The sequence below is a fragment of the Rosa chinensis genome, chromosome 2, assembly GCF_002994745.2.
Source record: "Rosa chinensis cultivar Old Blush chromosome 2, RchiOBHm-V2, whole genome shotgun sequence".
NCBI classification, from domain to species: domain Eukaryota; kingdom Viridiplantae; phylum Streptophyta; class Magnoliopsida; order Rosales; family Rosaceae; genus Rosa; species Rosa chinensis.
In genome coordinates, this window is record NC_037089.1 from 5,689,772 (window position 1) to 5,706,578 (window position 16,807).

A 16,807-nucleotide genomic window follows, 5' to 3' on the forward strand; every position below is an offset into this window, starting at 1 on the left:
GCAGAGATTATCGCTCTACATGAAGCCATGCGAGAATGCATATGGCTAAGGTCTGTAGTTAGACAAATTCGAGGAACTTGTGGTTTGAAGTCTACTACAGATGAACCTACATGCATTTATGAAGATAATGCAGCTTGTATTGAGCAAATGAAGTTAGGTTTCATCAAGGGCGACAACACCAAGCATATAGCGCCTAAGTTCTTTTACAATCAGCAACAACAAACACTTCTAAATATTGAAGTGAATCAAATCCGTTCAGAGGATAATGTAGCAGACTTGTTTACCAAGTCGTTACCTAAATCCACCTTCGAGAAACATGTGAAGAGTATCGGATTAAGAAAGTTATCCGAACTCCCATAATTATAGAAATCAAGGGAAGACCTTGACATCAGGGGGAGGTATGATGTCTACATATTCAATCTCGAAAAGTGAAAGACGTGTTGTGCTATTTTTGCCATTCGATTAGGGTTATTTTTGTCCCACAAGTTTTTTGTTACCTGACAAGATTTTTAGTGAGGCAACGATCAAAACTTCATCACCGAGTTTGAGCGGCACAAGGGGGAGTGTGGAAGGATGTCGACTACTCCACATTCACGTGCGTTGTGCTCTTTTTCTCCTTCGACCAAGGTTTTTTTTTTCCACAGGGTTTTTATTACTGGGCAAGGTTTTTGACGAGGCAACTTAGAAGCGCATAGCTGAGGCAACACTATTGACATGGAATATCCAAAGGGGAGTGTTGTAAATGATAATGACTATTCATGCAATTGGTATTGCTTAATGTATGCGATTGACAGACTCATAATGTATGCGATTGACATACTTGTAATGTGCGATTATTATTATGTATTGCCTTTTGTATACATGATGTAACCCTATATAAACCTCATGGTGAGATGAATACAATACAATTATCTAATTCTCTACAACACCTTTCGTAATTTCTATTGACTAGTCATTCATTTCGTAATGTTTTTTCCTCAATATAATAAACATTCTTGGATGTACCAAAAGTAAATCTAGCAACATTTACCCTGGATTTTTGGTCATTCCACTAAACAAAAAGCCAGGCAAAGGAGACCAAAAATCCCTAAAGCAAGAAACAAAGATTTGTGTAACATTGCAGGAAAAAATTGAATATTTAAACCCAAACCAGTCCTGGGAATAGAACCGTTCAGGTGGAGTGTAGCTAAGTATCACCCAGTAGAGTTTAGACATATATATATATATGTGGGGAACCAGCAGAGCAGACATCCGAAAAGGTTCCGGAACCGAGGCCATTGATTAAACCAAATTTCATAATCGTGGCCCCGAGTCCGGTCCTGTGTCCCTGACACAAGCACTAAAGACTGTACTGCTCAAGATTGAACTCCACGAAGCTTATAGCAAGTGTGCTTTTCACTCTCGAGCTCTGAGCTTAAAAGAGAATAGAGCCGTTGGTGTCTAGGAGGAGCAAGAAAGTTGAAGACTTTGCCATCTCAGAAGTAGGAGGAGCAAGAAAGTTGAAGACTTTGCTTGATTTTTGTGGGTTGAAGAAGTTTGAGAAAGAGAGCAATGGCTAGTGGGTTCAGGCTTGTCTTTGCCCTCTCACAGCTGCTTCTACTTTTCGGTTTGTTTCTCTTTCTGGGTTCTTCCTGTTCTTCTTTAATCTCTTTGAATTTAGTTTCGTTCTGTTCTGTATGTAATGGGGGTTAATGTCTCAGCTGAATTTTTGCCTTCTTTGAATCTTTGTTTGTTCTGGTGTAGCGGTATCTGATGAACATTTGCAAATCCACACATGAAATAGAAAATGTCGGTGGGGTTTTCTTCCAAGTTTCCACTTTAGCTGCATTATTGGCCTATTGGGTTTCTGTAGTTTTCACCTTTTCTTCTTAAAGACGTTGCCTTGGATCCTAGAAGAGTCTAGCAGTTTAAAGTTTTCAAGTTCATTTTTTTTTTCTGAGTAATGATTGGTATTTTGGTGGAAGGACTATAGGCTTAGGTGCTTAGCTTGCTTTTAGCTCCAGGGGTCATTATTTTTTTTATGAGAGCTTAGTTCAGCTATCAAATACTAATGTATTTAGGACTTTAAACTTTTCTGGGTATATTTTGGATTTTTGGTCAACTGGTTGGTTTAGTTTGGAACTTTATCTATATATTCTTTTGAAGTGTTCTGCAATGCCTGTATTTGTATTTTTGCAAGTTGGTGCCTTAGTGGGGTTTCTGATTATGCCTTTGACGGACAGCTACAATTCAATAATGGAGTGGAGTTTTCGAGACTCTGTCCAGTTTGGCATTATACATTTTGTAAGAATGATATGAAAAGAACAGTCATTGATAATTGATTGCTGTGGGGAGAATGGCTAATCTTCAATTTGATGTACTTTACTGTGTTTTTTAACTTATAAGCTAAAGTGAGTAGGTAGTTGATAGGTTTTGAGATAGGGTTCTTTGCCGGCTAGCTTGCAATTCATGTAATCATAGTAGAAGATGGATTTAACTATTGAAGGGAAACCTTTGTTCTGAGTAGTAATTGTTGAAATTGTTTAACAATGGGTATGACTAGTAGGAACTAGACACTACATATGGTTTTAGTGTTTTGGTCCTAAATCTTTTTAGTGTTTCTATATTTAGCCCTTCTTAATCAGTCCTTTGTTAACCCATGTCTTCAGAGTTCATTGAATACTCATTTGCCTGAATCATCTGAATGTTGTTACAGATCTTAGCCAAGGAAGCATTGTGGGAATTTGCTATGGAAGAAATGCTGATGACCTTCCTACACCTGACAAAGCTGCTCAGCTTGTGCAGCTTCACAACATCAAATATGTTCGGATTTATGACTCTAACATACAGGTCCTCAAGGCCTTTGCAAACACTGGTGTTGAACTTATGATTGGGGTTCCGAATTCAGACTTGTTGCCATTTTCTCAGTTCCAAACTAATGCAGATACCTGGCTTAAGAACAGCATTATGCCTTACTATCCAGCTACAAAGATCACATACATAACAGTTGGAGCTGAAGTAACTGAGACCACCGGTAATGTCTCTGCCCTTGTAGTACCTGCCATGAGAAATGTCCTCACAGCACTGAAGAAAGCTGGTCTTAGTAAGAAGATTAAAGTATCAAGTACACATTCCCTCGGTGTTCTGTCTAGATCATTCCCTCCCTCTGCGGGGGCGTTTAGTAGCAGCTATGCATCTTTCCTGAAGCCCATGTTGGAATTTCTTGCCGAAAACCAGTCACCCTTCATGATTGATATATATCCATACTATGCTTACAGAGATTCCCCAAGCAATGTCACTCTTGACTACGCTCTATTTCAGGCATCCTCAGAAGTTATTGATCCAAACACCGGTTTGCTGTACACTAACATGTTTGATGCTCAGATTGATGCTATATATTATGCACTGATGGCTCTGAATTTCAGAACAATCAATATTATGGTCACTGAGACAGGCTGGCCGTCGAAAGGATCACCAAAAGAGACAGCTGCAACTCCTGACAATGCCCAAACTTACAATACAAATCTGATTCGCCATGTCATTAACAATACTGGCACACCTGCGAAACCTGGACAGAAGGTGGATAGCTACCTCTTCTCTTTGTTCAATGAAAATAGGAAGCCTGGGTTGGAATCTGAGAGGAATTGGGGGCTATTTTATCCTGACCAGACAAGCGTCTACAACCTGGATTTCACCGGAAAAAATGCTGTGGATATGAACACAGATGCTAATGTTACCAGTTCAAATGGAACAACAACTTGGTGCATTGCTTCAAGTAAAGCTTCTGAAGCGGACTTGCAGAATGCTTTAGACTGGGCTTGTGGTTCTGGGAATGTGGACTGTACACCGATTCAGCCCAGCCAGCCTTGTTTTGAGCCTGATAATACAGTGTCTCATGCATCTTACGCTTTCAACGTTTATTACCAGCAAAATGGGGCTACAGATATTGCTTGCAGTTTTGGAGGGTCAGGGATTAAAGTCGATAAGAACCCAAGTATGTCTACAACGATCCAAATTTTATATCACACTTTTTTAAGTACTTTATGCTTGTGAATCTCATTTGAAAGGACTAACCAAAAACTGATTTTCATTCGTGCAGGCTATGACAGCTGCATCTATATGACTGCAGGGTGAGTTTTACATTTCCTACAAACCTAGTTCCAATTTTCGTTTATCAATATCAATGTTAACTCTATACTTACCAAGTTTGTCTTTCTTGGTTTGCAACTTTGAATACAGGAGCAACAAAACTATAGCTAGTAGTAATACAACGGCAATATCTTCCACTTCCTCTGCCACGGTGAAGGGAGTTCCAGCATGGATTTTCACTTGCTTTCTTATGACTTTCATATCATTTCTTTTTATAAGTTGACCATGGCTGAGAAGCAGAAGGTATTTTGCCACGGAAACTGGTGATCTTTGTACTGTAGTGATTCATGTATTGCAGGGAGTGGTGGTGTGTAATTGTTGGTTTTGGAAGTTTCAGTCAGATACATGAAAAAGAATGTAACTGCTGTATTAGATCAATCTGCTCCCCCTGTTTTGTATATTAGTGTTGGATCTTCTGAAGGTGGGATGGCATTTATTAAAAGGAGCTGGCAGGGTCTTATGGTTGATATGCAAATCACCAGTGGAGTTTCGTTAGCTACAATCTGCAATTTTTAAAATTTTGAAGAACCTAACTAACCAATTCAGATTGCAGATTGCAGCAGTGCTAGGAAGAACTAAAATTATGAGGAAAAAGGAGTTTATCTTTTGGGCTGCAAGTTTTACGTTACGCAACAGACGAGAGAATTTGTTCCGAGCTTTTAAACAAAATAGTATGGCATCAAGTATTATTTAAATTCTGTGTTTGATGGTGATTTGCACCTTACAATGTTATTCAATAAAACAAAGCAAGTTCGCTACACTCTGTCTATTAGATTAAAGGAAACATCTAAGGAATGGTGTGCCAGTTCATGTAGGTTTCCGAAGGACGACGGAAAACCAGCCACATTGTGGATCACCTGCGGTAGCGGTAACGTTTGAAGTTGAAGTAAAGTTGCAAAATGCCGCGCTCAAATGTGCTCTTATACCCCTTCTTTTGAGAGACTTCCCAATCTCTGTTAACTATCCGGAATGCAATGTCCTCATAAGGTGGCCCTGCACTAAACCTTATAATGCAAGTGTCATTGTTCTTGTTATCTACACCCTCATCCTTCTCGATATAAAAACTCGGAGTCTTTGTCCTGTCAATAAGGTCAGGATAGAATATGTTGAACTTATATCCTAGCACAACCTTTGGAGGTGGATTATCATGATCATAGTGAGTCTGGTTGTACTTGTTCCATTCAAATCCTGTGTGAAATCGGTTGTAGTACTTCGGCTTTCTAGGCCGGTACTTGTCATTCAATGAGTTGTATGCGAGCTCTGATGGTTTAATGTTCACTTCAGAACCGGAGCCGAACACCACATCTCCTTCCCTCATTTCTCCCATGGCTCTCATTGCCACTTGCTTCATCTGCAAGTCAACTTCTTGTGGACGTGGCTTCGCTGTTGAGGTAGCTGCTTGAATTCGTCTTTGTTGTCTTTCTACCACAGCCATGCGCTTCCTTTCGAGCATAGCCCTGTCCTCTTCGGCGTCAATCACTGGCTCCTTTTCATCTCCATGAAACACTTGTGGCGAAAATGAGCCTGTCTCATATTCCCTGTCCTCCTCTTCCATGGGTTCAGCTCGTGAACCATGGACTATATCAGAGCTGTCTTCACCATCCACCACCTCTTGTTCGAGTCGTTGCAGATACTTGTGCAAAATCTTAGCATACTGCTCTTTCAAATATGCCTTGGCCTTTAATACAGGGAGCTGTGAATGAATAGCCTCCCAAAATTCAGTTAGTTTGTCTTCTCCCCTCACCTTCTCCTCCGTTTGGCGTTGTAATAAATTCAGTTCACTAAGAGTACAATATTGATCTAGAACAGCCTTGACGTCTGCTTCAACACTAGAGTGCAAGCCTTTTCGTTCAGCCGGAGGTTCCTCTCCACGAACCCTAGCTTGATCCACTGCATCTTTTCTCTGAGCCTCGACTAGCTCCGAGTCACAAACCACCAGAAGTGCCTCCCAAAACCCTACATGCTCTGGCATTGCACTGTTACAATGATCAAGATTCATTTGGATGTCGTCCCGAAGCTGTTCCAATCCCTCCACTGCCAAGCCCTTGAAAGCATGCATGTAAGGCTCTTTCAAATCCATTCCCATGTGATCAAAGTCCTCATCCGATTCGGAGTTGCCATTCAGATGCTTAGACATTAGAACTAGATGATCAATAGGCTTGAAACGCCCTTCTCTCAATCTTTTCTCCGATTTGATTCTGCTTTGCTCATAGTTAAACTCTTCTTCTTTCTTCTCCCAATCTTGGAACTCAGCTCGGGCACGTTCTCTTGCTAGCAGCTCCATTTCCTCCTCACGTTGTGCTCTTTGACGTGCCCTTTCTTCCCTTCTTTGCTTGACCTTTGCGATCTCGGCCCTCCTTTCTTCCTCATCTTTAACTGCAAAGTAGGAGTCGTCAAGGGGCACACGGCCTTGGCAAACATCACGCTCTATCTTCTTTCGCCACACAAATGTCTCGGTTTTCTTCTTCTTCTCTAATTTTAAAGCCTTCTTCTCTGCCTTCTTGGCCAAGTACTCGGCAATCATTCGATCCTCCTCCTCCGCAGAGAGCCTCCTCTTCTTGCGGTGGTGACGGGCATGGCTCTCATCGCTGTCGGAGGACTCCGATCTTCTTCTTCTGTGTCGACTCATTGAATCTTGAAGAGAAAAAACAAAGATAGTAGGTAGAGGGGTGGCCTTTGCCTTCTTATAGAGAGAGGGCTCCCGACCTAGACGGAGTAGAACGTACTAAATAGTAAATATAATCCAAGTAGGACTCCATATCCAAGTTGGACTGGTATTCCAAATCCAAATAGGAAACCGCTACATTGTCCAAACCCGAGGTGGAAATACTTGATCACCACTCCTGTTTAAGGATCTCAGAAGACCTCATTTCCCTGTAAATAGGGCATAAAGGAAAGCAGAGACCTCATTCACTTCACTTGCAAAACAATTAGAAGTAAGAGAGAGATCAAGTGGAAATTCACATCTCAATTGGGTTAGCACCAGGTTCTTTGCTTGTTTTTAATATCATGGCCAGTGATATGGGGAATGTCAAATACGAAGAGGAGTACATCTTAAACTCTAGAGGAATGAAGCTTTTCACATGCAAATGGCTTCCGGACAATAACAAACCTCCCAAAGCCTTGATCTTCATCTGCCATGGATATGGCATGGAGTGTAGCATCACCATGAGCAGTACCGCAACCAGACTAGCCAAAGTGGGGTTTGCCATATACGGGATAGATTATGAAGGCCATGGAAGATCGTCAGGCCTTAAGGGCTATGTCAAGAGTTTTGATCGTGTTGTTGACGACTGCATCAACCACTTTACAAACATATGTGAGAGCAAAGAGAACAAAGGAAAAATGAGGTATCTGTTGGGGGAGTCAATGGGAGGAGCAGTGGCTCTGCTTGTTCATAGGAGAAAGCCACAATATTGGGATGGTGCGGTCTTAGTTGCACCCATGTGTAAGATTGCAGATGATATGAGGCCATCTCCTATTGTGATCAGTCTTTTGAAAAAACTCTGCAGGGTTATCCCAACTTGGAAAATAATCCCCACAAATGATATCATCGATGTTGCTTTTAAAGTACCTGAGGTTAGGAAACAGATGAGAGAAAACCCTTACTTCTACAAAGGCCGACCTCGTCTGAAAACCGGCTACGAACTTTTGAGGGTCAGCACGGATATTGAACAGAGGCTTCAAGAGATCACATTGCCGTTCCTAGTTCTCCATGGCGAAGATGATAAAGTTACCGACACATCAGTTAGCAAACAGCTCTATGAGGTGGCCTCGAGTTCTGACAAGTCACTGAAGTTGTACCCGAATATGTGGCATGGTCTGCTCTATGGAGAACTAATTGAGAATTCTGAGATTGTGTTTTCAGACATAATCAATTGGTTAGACAGGAGAAGCACCTCCGGAACTTCAAGGTCGGAGGGAGAGTTGAGAAGGGATGGTGAAAAACATTAAGAAACTTCACATTTCAATCGAGGAGAACTGAAAGTATGTTCTCCTCTGCACATACTGACCAAGAGATTTGTAATTGCCGGTCATTAGATTCAAAATCAACTGTAGATGATAAACCAAAACTTACTTTCAATTGTTACTGGTGAGTGATCACAAATTTGTTGATCACCACTGTATACTAATGTTTGTATTTGTGAGATAAATTCTGCAGTATATGTAGGTTACGATTGAAAATTACTGAAATGCAAAGCATGAATTGATATGTCAATGTATTAGAAGGCCCCTCTTCTGTTTTGATAAGATCTAATTAACAATCCAAGTACCTTGAAATTGAGATTCCCCCAACCGTAAGCCTACAAGAGGAATTAGTCTAATCTACATCAACTAACTCCCACCACCACCATCTAAAAAAAAAAAAAAAAAAATCCCACCACCGTCACCTTACTGAAACCCCGAGAACCATCCTAACCATCTTCGAAGTCCACATTCTAATAAAAGAAATCTTCAAAGTCCATATTGCTTCAATCATCTCTAAGGAACCATGCCATGAACTTTGAAATTTCATCAGTGCAGATTTCAAGCACCATACATTTATGCAAGGAAGAATGTACAAGTAGCTATGATCTGTTGTATGCTTCAATATATGATGATCAGGGGGTTTTGGTTTATCCATGTTAAAGAAGATTTGACAAAAACTGAAAGCCAGCACCCAACTATCAATCGCACAAATCTGAAGTAAAAGTATTTATAAATTTATGCAAAACAATTTGCCACATCCATCTGCTGAAATCCAGTGGTAACAAGACTTTAAAATCTTACAATACCATCCATCAAAGTAGTACACAGATAATAAGACAAAGACCATAATCATCATTTCTCAAGCACCAAATGTGTTTCCACTCACCACCACAACTAGTACATGTAGTTTTGCTTTCACTGCAACCACACCAAACAATCAAGACATACCAAGGTGTCTAGAGACCCTGCTCAACCAGATAATCGCCAAGCCTCTCCACAATCATGTTGCATTGTCCGGGAGTCATTGGCTCATCATAGATCCCAATGAGCAATGCCAGAGTAGTCTTCTTCACAGTAACACCTCCAGGGCCCTGAAATCAAAGTCACCAAAACTCAGATCAAAACCATGAACTGGGTCAAAACACATAAGCACAAATTGGATCACAATGCAAAACCATGAATTGGGTTTTGAAACAAGAATGAATCAGATTCAGCTACCTTCTTCCCTCTAATGACAGCTCCAGGCTCTCCTTGGATCACCATGTACTTAGTGCCTCCAAGATACAACCCAGTTGGAGCAAGTGTTCCAGGTTCATTAAAGTCATTCACAATGCCAGTAACTTCTTCAGGCTTCAACTACGCCCAAACAACAACAACCCAAAAAAACCTCAGGTTCATTAAATTCATCCCAAGATTTGATTCAACAAAAACCCAAATCACAAAAAAAAGGGGGCTAATCTATTGGGTCAATCAAACTTCAAATTGGACATAAAGATCAAAGCTTTGAGCAAAAGGGTCGAACCTGAGGGAAGGTGGCGCTCTGGGCCCAAACGCTGCCGTCTTGGCCGATGATGGCGGCGGCGGAGAGGTGGTTGCCTTCGATTTCGCACATCAGGTGGTCATCGACGTAAGTTTGCCACGACATCTTGAGATTTCTGGGGTTTGATCGGAGCTGTGGGGGAGAAAGTCTCAAGCTTTTGGGCTCTGCTCAAGCGCCTCTAGTCTTCTTCTTCTACTGAATTTCAGCGTTGAGGCAACGCACCGCACACACTTTATATATTGAAGAATGATGACAGATCCTATTGATCCATATTTTCCTTATTAAATAAATAAAAACAAACAAACAAACTTTTTTCATTTGTGATTTTTACCCCTTTGTAAAAGTAAATGAAAAATGACCTCAACATGAAATTCCAGTCCCATCTGATTTAGTAGATAGTCTAACAACTACAAATTGTCATAAAAGATTCGACTAGAATATAAGACGGTAACACATAAAAGATAAGTAACGTGTTCATTTTGATTATATTATCGGAAAAGATAGGTTTTTGATTTTTTGTTTTAGTCAAGGATTGAGAATGTGATAGGTTGTTTATTGTGTGACAACATACTCAAAAACATGAGATACAATCATGGTTGGAACACATTCCTACCTTGTTTCTGATTTTGTGAAGTTATATCAGTCAATATGATGCAGGTTTTCCCAACCCTCTAGAACAGTAAGGTTGGTTCTCTGCATTGATCTTTGAGTTTACAGTTCTTAATTGATATGGACAAATATTCTTTTACTGTGCCCTTTGGTTTGCTTTAAGCTGTTGATGACTTGGATCATAAGGTGAAATTTCATTGATTGTTACTTTAATTAACAGTGTGGGAAGAGACTAAGAGGGGTTATAAATAACATAATGCTGAAAGCAGAATGGAAATATGGAATAGACTGGCAAATACACCAGCTCATTTGAGCATCTTATCCTCAGCCAGCCCTACACAATCAAAAGAAAGGTAGCTAGTTGTCAAATGATCAAACCCCTTTCTCAAACAGGCTCATGGCTCCTCTATAATAAAATCATGATGCTAGTTCTTTCCAATAATAACAAAGCTTTAATAAAATAGATTAACTTTTTGGAAAGCTAAGTCTGTGGGAGGATATCTATCTCAGTCACAGTACATGTTTCTTTCTGTAAATGTAAATCTAATGCGATTTTAGATTGTTGATTTTCTGCCCCATCACTTTCCCAAAGAATGCTTGACTGGATATTCCCTATGATATGTGAGGACATCGACTTGCACCATCTGAGGTCCTCCATGAGCATAAGAATAATGGCAAATCTTCTATGTGCCAGCTGAACCATTCATCAACTAATTCGCCTTTGGTTTAAATTTGACGACTTATTAGACTGTTTAACACGAGTGTGCATTACCTATAAATTGATATCGCTTTAAGCATCCAACAGAAAAATGTGAGGATTTATTCTTTGGAAAACCACAAGGTGCTAATTACAAGCAATGTAGCATACAGGTGCATCAATGATGGCCAAGGACAGAATATAAAGAGCAGATTAAGATGCTTTTCATTTGTATATAGCTAGTTTATTCTATTCATCATTTCCATACTTATATGAAAAAGAAATAAAAATTCCACAAATCACAAACCACACCAGCTAGATATTCAAACATGTGCTGGCAAACTTTTGCCAGACAAAGATTCTTTAAGATTGTTCCAATGAAATAATGTACCATAGAGAAAAGCTACAAGAGAAATTAATAGGGAATATAGGATACAAATTATATCATGAAAATATCAAGTTTATGCAATTGATCAAAAAACTGCTTTTAGTCCTTCTCGCATGGTTATTGCTTGCAACAATGTCTTCACCACCAATTGCAGGCTAATGGATGAAGGATATGCAAACTTGGAACCGAAACCCCCAAAAAAATAAGTAAAAATAAAAACAGCAAAGTTCAAAACGTAAACTTTTGATGATAGATAAGCACCCTAGAGGCCTTGATCAGCAAGGTAATCTCCCAACCTCTCAACAACCATGTTGCACTGTCCTGGAGTCACTGGTTCTTCATAGATTCCGAATACTAGTGCTTGTCCAGTTTTCTTTATAGTGATGCCTCCAGAGCCCTGAAGAATCAATTACAAATTAAGGGTATCTTAGTCTATATTTAATAACCTGTAAAATTCAACCTAACACACATGAGAGATTGATTTTATAGTAGATATGATGTAAGTTAGAGATCATCAATTTTCCAAGGCTCTTGATTTGTCATTGCAATCCATTTCTACTATAGCAAACTTGTTCTACATTCATACACGCCTTAACTAGCCCAGTAGGCTACTCTTAAGGTACTGATACTCACATATATGGTTAACCTAGAAAGATTGGGAAAATAAAGGTTTGGAGGGCATTTGAAGGGCTTGCAGTCTTTGGTGTAAGTACCACTGTACCATGACTACTAGACTACAATGCATGCATTTAGCATATATGAGTTGGTTTTCCTATGATAGCACATTGATAACTAAGCAAGTAGATGATCTCATTGACAGGATTAAGTATAAAGAGATGAGATGATCACCTTTTTCCCACGGATAACAGCACCGGGCTCTCCCTGGATTACCATGTACTTTACTCCCCCGAGGTACAAGCCAGTCGGAGCAAGGGTTCCAGGTTCATCGAAATCTTTCATGATAGCAGTGATCTCCTCAGGCTTAAACTGCAGATATTGTAAGTAATGAACCAAAATCCACAATTAGGACATGCAATTTTTATTTGTCAAACTCAATGCTGCATACACAATGCAACACACTTAACACCAAATAAGATCATATCATGGTACATTGTCAGATTAAGGATCACATTGTAAACCACAGCCTTGACATGATTCCGCTAACATAAAACATTCAGATGAAGTCAAGCATTCAAATGCAAATGGATAAAGATGGATGATGGAGTACTACTAATAGTGGGGTTGGACCTGAGGGAAGTTAGCACTCTTGGCCCAGGGGCTGCCATCATGACCAACAATGGCCGCGGCAGCAAGATGCTGGCCATTGCCATCAATGTCACACATCAAGTGTTCATCTACATAAGTCTGCCACGACATTTTTCCTTCTCTGGTTACTCTGTGTCTTTGATGTTGTTCACTTTCTTGCTTCTTCTTTGTTGTTTATAGGCTATGCCTATAACATTGGATGATATATTGTTATGGAAGTGAAGGAGGGCCTTCCTTGAATTGTATTTTGGAGTTAATGTTGTGGCTTGGTCAGTGGTGGTTAGTTTGACAAGGAAATTATAAATAGGGAAAGGAGAGATGTGGGGAGAGAAAGCTTTTAAGGCTAAGAAACATTGGATCTCATCTGATGGTTCACCTCTAATTTCTCTCTCAACTTTCATCTTTTACTCTACCATGTGTCATTTTACCCTTGGTCTTTGCTCTTTTTCACGAACTTTCCTCTGCTTCCGTTGAGAAATTACTATTTATCTTTAACCTTACTTCATGGCACTTTCTTCCTTCCTCTCCAAATCCACATCCCACCATACCCTGAGAGCAGTCCTTCCTGTCTCACAACTTCTCAAATTCAGATACGAAACCCAAAAACGCAAAAGGAAAATTAGGTGCTGTGAAAAATGTAGCAGCACTGTTAGAAGGGTTGATTGAAGTAGTGAACGAAACTCATGATGATGTTGAACCGCATCTGGATTTTTCTCGTAGAAATTAATGTTGGTAATTGATTATCATATCATCTGTTACATCAATTAGTAAGATGGATGTTTGATCCCTCTAAGACAAGGAACCCAATTTTTAGCATAACCTTACCAAGCAAATTATCACAAGAACCGGGGAACGCAGCTGTCTATTAAAATTCGAACAGACAATGCATTAGAATGAATGAAATTGACATTATAATTTCCTCTATACCATCGGCATTCATTCAATATCTGTTCTGAGAAACTCAAGCTATGTCGAAAGCAATTCCTTTCTCTTCACAAGTTTAACGAGTTATGAAAATGAAACCTCAATGGGGGAAAAACAAAGTTTTGCTACATATGCAACAGTTAGAGCCCTATCACCAAATTGCATCCTTTGTGCTTGTTAGTTTTGCCTTCAGCAAAGATTCTGAGAATGTTGAAATGATTGGGGTGTCTCAGACTCTCAGCCCTTTGACAGACCACAATTAATCATTAAGTCGATAAGACCTCCCTCTGAAAGCCACACCCGTACCGGGAGCGGCAGCAGCAGCGGCAGCAGGTTGGGATCGGCTTGTTAGTGGAGGAGCACCTATCCTCCATCTTGCAACTATTTTATGTCTGTGCAGTAACAGTCAAGAAAAGCTATAGGGAAGAGCAGGTGATTTATTGATACAGTAGGAAATCAATCACTACCATATGGTAGATGTAACGAGGCACTAGTTTTCTATTGAAACATGAAGGGCAAAAGCATTAAATTGAATGGACAAGAGACTGAAAACTAACACTACAAAAGAAGAGCATTATGATGATAGATGAGCTATATCTTTCTTAGGTAACTAACATGGATCCAAACAAAACTGGACAGCAATGAGCTAAAGGTTGAATGCAACGGAGAAGCAGGGAGAGAAACTAAGTTCAAGCAAATGATATGCTACGAATGGATTGTGTAAATATCACTTCAGAAAATAAATAAAGAAGTAAGGATACACCCATCTTGGAGTCTTCAATATGTTCTTTCCACCTGCCAATGGATGCAACACGGTCAAGAAGTGGTACAGATGTCCAGCAATGATTCCCAGCAGATCTGGCCAAATTGGTGAACCAAATATGACGTCCAAAGCAAGCATCGCCCAGGGGAAATAAAATGCCTGCAATCACAATATTAATGACAATGAACACACAGACATTAAGATATGCAGCTGCAGATACATAACAAAATAGAACACCCAACAGAACATGGGAATGTATACCACTGTTCATACCTTAAGTTGCACGAGGCCATATAAGTTGATATTAGCATTCGGATATTCTCTACTCCAGACATAAACAAGCATGAACACAAGAGATACCCCCAAGAATGGAGACCAAAACAGTGGGATGGTGGATAAAACCTAAAATTTCAAGACAAGCACAAGAGGTCAAAACAAGAGAAATAAAGATGGTATATATTTCAACAATACTAAATCCTAGCAAGCCAATACCATATTTAGACAAAATAAGAACAAGAATATGAATAATTCAGGATTAAAAGTAAACACCACGCACAATCCTTTCAGTTTCAAATGAGGTCCAGTTTAATTTCTACACACTGCAGTAAATCCTTTCAAAAAAAAAAGATGAATACAACTCACACACCAATAATGTCAGGGCTCCAAATATCATCATCCACAAGAAATCAGCAGTACGACGTTCAAATGGTCCCTTTTCAAGTTGAACTCCATATCTTGCTCTGTACAATCATTAGCAGTTTTGTATCAGAAGTGATGAAGATCTATTTATAAATCATCTGATCAGGGATCATACAGATACTTACATCATTAAAAGGCGAATTCCAAAGTTGACAGAGAACTTCCCAAGGAAAAAGAAATTTGTAATCAACCTCCACACCTACAACAGATGGTGAAGTTAAAGGAGTGTTCTTTGTCACCACTAAACACAAAATCTTAAATATGAAACCCATACCTGGAACTGTGAAAATACTGGTCCATATAATAATGCAATAGTTCGAGGATCATAAAGTCCCAATTGAAAGGCCGCAGTTGCCACCACACAGATGGTCCCGTAAGCCTTGCTTATGGGTGGGAGTGACCGATAGAATCTGAAACAAGCAATTAACAACTCGTTGAACGACCAAAAGAAGCAATTACAACAATTCTATCTTAGCGAAAACAAGAACTGGTGCATAAGATAACAATAGTAAAGCCATTAGCACATGGAGACAAAATTACATGGGGAATCATAATACTACACTTTCAATAAAACACTAGAGGCACTGTTGCTAATCTAACTTCATCCGAAGCCAAACAACAAGAAAATGTTAAGGTCCAAATCTGATTTATTTTCTTTAACATGCTTCCCAAGTAAAACAAATTTTAAGGCTCCTAGAGTGATTATAAATAAACCCAACACAAGTTGGGTTTTTTTTCCTTATACCCAGTTCTACAATTTCCACAAAACCCTAGAGTTAATCCAAAAAAAAAGGCCCTATTCCTAATGTACTAGGGTCAGTCCAGCTTCACAGAAACTCAACTAAATTCAAGTACAGGATACCAATTGATGCAAATGAATAACTAAAAGTCTAAAACAAAGCAAACCCAGAATTCAACATTCAGATTTCAATAAACTGGCATTATATAAAAGCCTACAAAACCCCAAGGACAGAAACGAACAACAGGAAACAAGAAATCAATGAATCTGAGAGAACCAAAAAGGAAACAAAGGGTATTACTCAGCAGGAGAAGACATTGCAGACCCAGAATTCAGAAACTGATTTTCAGTGAGTGATAACCCAGCGAGGTCAGATCTCTCGCGCTCTGAAATTGTGAACACACCACAACTTGGGAATTAAGAAAACGAATCTTCATTACCAGAAGCTTCTCTAATGCTTAGTTAACGTGCACGTTTCTTGATCCTCACACGTGTGAATCGATGGGTTTGGGTTGGGCCGAGATGGGCCTGAACTTGGTTCTTGTTTCTCAAATGGAACTTGGATTACCTAATTGTGTTAAATTCGAAGAGCTAGCTAAACCCTAAAATCAATTGTATTATTATTATTATCTGAACTTGTCGACACATTGCTTCCAAGGATGTGTGTTAATTCAGGAGGAATCGGAGACGATCCAAACAAAAGAGAAAAGTTCTTTGAATTTCTCAACAGTCACGTACTGCATGTGAGAAAGTGTTTGAAGAAAAGAGTTTGCGTTATGTTTGTCTTCATTGGAAGTTTTTTCAGAAAGAAGAAGTGATAAATATGTAGAAAATGTGCTCCTGGATAGATGGATTAGTAAAGCAATTGCAACTGATAATGTCAGAGTGATTGATATTTCCATCTTCAACATCTCGATTCTAGACGTACAGTCGACCTATCTCTAGACTCTGGCCTAGTGCATGTGTACCAATGTACGTACATTGCCAATCTTTGAAAAAGCTTCGATCGACTAAATGGACAAAAAGAGTTTCCCCACATTAGTACTACGTACTTTGACATCAAACCTCCACGTTAAGAGATTACT

General features: G+C 39.6%; 6 protein-coding genes across 7 annotated transcripts; 2 read left to right on the forward strand and 4 right to left on the reverse strand.

Annotated features, from left to right (window-relative positions):
* The first annotated feature begins 1,032 nt into the window (after positions 1-1,032).
* Positions 1,033-4,603, forward strand: LOC112187344 (glucan endo-1,3-beta-glucosidase 13). 2 transcript variants are annotated; one of them, XM_024326099.2, is made up of 4 exons: positions 1,033-1,606; positions 2,696-3,973; positions 4,079-4,109; positions 4,219-4,603. In XM_024326099.2, the coding sequence occupies exons 1-4, from the start codon at positions 1,552-1,554 to the stop codon at positions 4,349-4,351; spliced, it is 1,497 nt and encodes a 498-aa protein (XP_024181867.1). In that variant the 5' UTR covers positions 1,033-1,551; the 3' UTR covers positions 4,352-4,603. The 2 variants fall into 2 exon arrangements, with proteins under 2 accessions (XP_024181867.1, XP_040370517.1); XM_040514583.1 differs by lacking the exon at positions 1,033-1,606 and adding an exon at positions 2,318-2,532.
* A 206-nt stretch (positions 4,604-4,809) lies between these two features.
* On the reverse strand, positions 4,810-6,825 carry LOC112187343 (cactin). Its single transcript, XM_024326098.2, has one exon. The coding sequence runs from the start codon at positions 6,755-6,757 to the stop codon at positions 4,982-4,984; it is 1,776 nt and encodes a 591-aa protein (XP_024181866.1). The 5' UTR covers positions 6,758-6,825; the 3' UTR covers positions 4,810-4,981.
* A 272-nt stretch (positions 6,826-7,097) lies between these two features.
* Positions 7,098-8,082, forward strand: LOC112187345 (caffeoylshikimate esterase). Its single transcript, XM_024326100.2, has one exon. The coding sequence runs from the start codon at positions 7,138-7,140 to the stop codon at positions 8,080-8,082; it is 945 nt and encodes a 314-aa protein (XP_024181868.1). The 5' UTR covers positions 7,098-7,137.
* Positions 8,083-8,810: 728 nt separating this feature from the next.
* On the reverse strand, positions 8,811-9,886 carry LOC112187346 (profilin). Its single transcript, XM_024326101.1, has 3 exons — positions 9,620-9,886; positions 9,316-9,453; positions 8,811-9,188 (listed from the first exon to the last, which is right to left on the reverse strand). Exons 1-3 carry the CDS (start codon positions 9,740-9,742, stop codon positions 9,054-9,056), a joined length of 396 nt encoding a protein of 131 aa, XP_024181869.1. The 5' UTR covers positions 9,743-9,886; the 3' UTR covers positions 8,811-9,053.
* A 1,377-nt stretch (positions 9,887-11,263) lies between these two features.
* On the reverse strand, positions 11,264-12,881 carry LOC112190530 (profilin-2). Its single transcript, XM_024329962.2, has 3 exons — positions 12,580-12,881; positions 12,181-12,318; positions 11,264-11,728 (listed from the first exon to the last, which is right to left on the reverse strand). The coding sequence occupies exons 1-3, from the start codon at positions 12,706-12,708 to the stop codon at positions 11,594-11,596; spliced, it is 402 nt and encodes a 133-aa protein (XP_024185730.1). The 5' UTR covers positions 12,709-12,881; the 3' UTR covers positions 11,264-11,593.
* A 579-nt stretch (positions 12,882-13,460) lies between these two features.
* LOC112190528 (derlin-1) lies at positions 13,461-16,154 on the reverse strand. The gene is made up of 7 exons (XM_024329961.2): positions 16,024-16,154; positions 15,258-15,393; positions 15,109-15,182; positions 14,931-15,024; positions 14,558-14,686; positions 14,283-14,443; positions 13,461-13,913 (listed from the first exon to the last, which is right to left on the reverse strand). Exons 1-7 carry the CDS (start codon positions 16,038-16,040, stop codon positions 13,781-13,783), a joined length of 744 nt encoding a protein of 247 aa, XP_024185729.1. The 5' UTR covers positions 16,041-16,154; the 3' UTR covers positions 13,461-13,780.
* Positions 16,155-16,807: the final 653 nt, after the last annotated feature.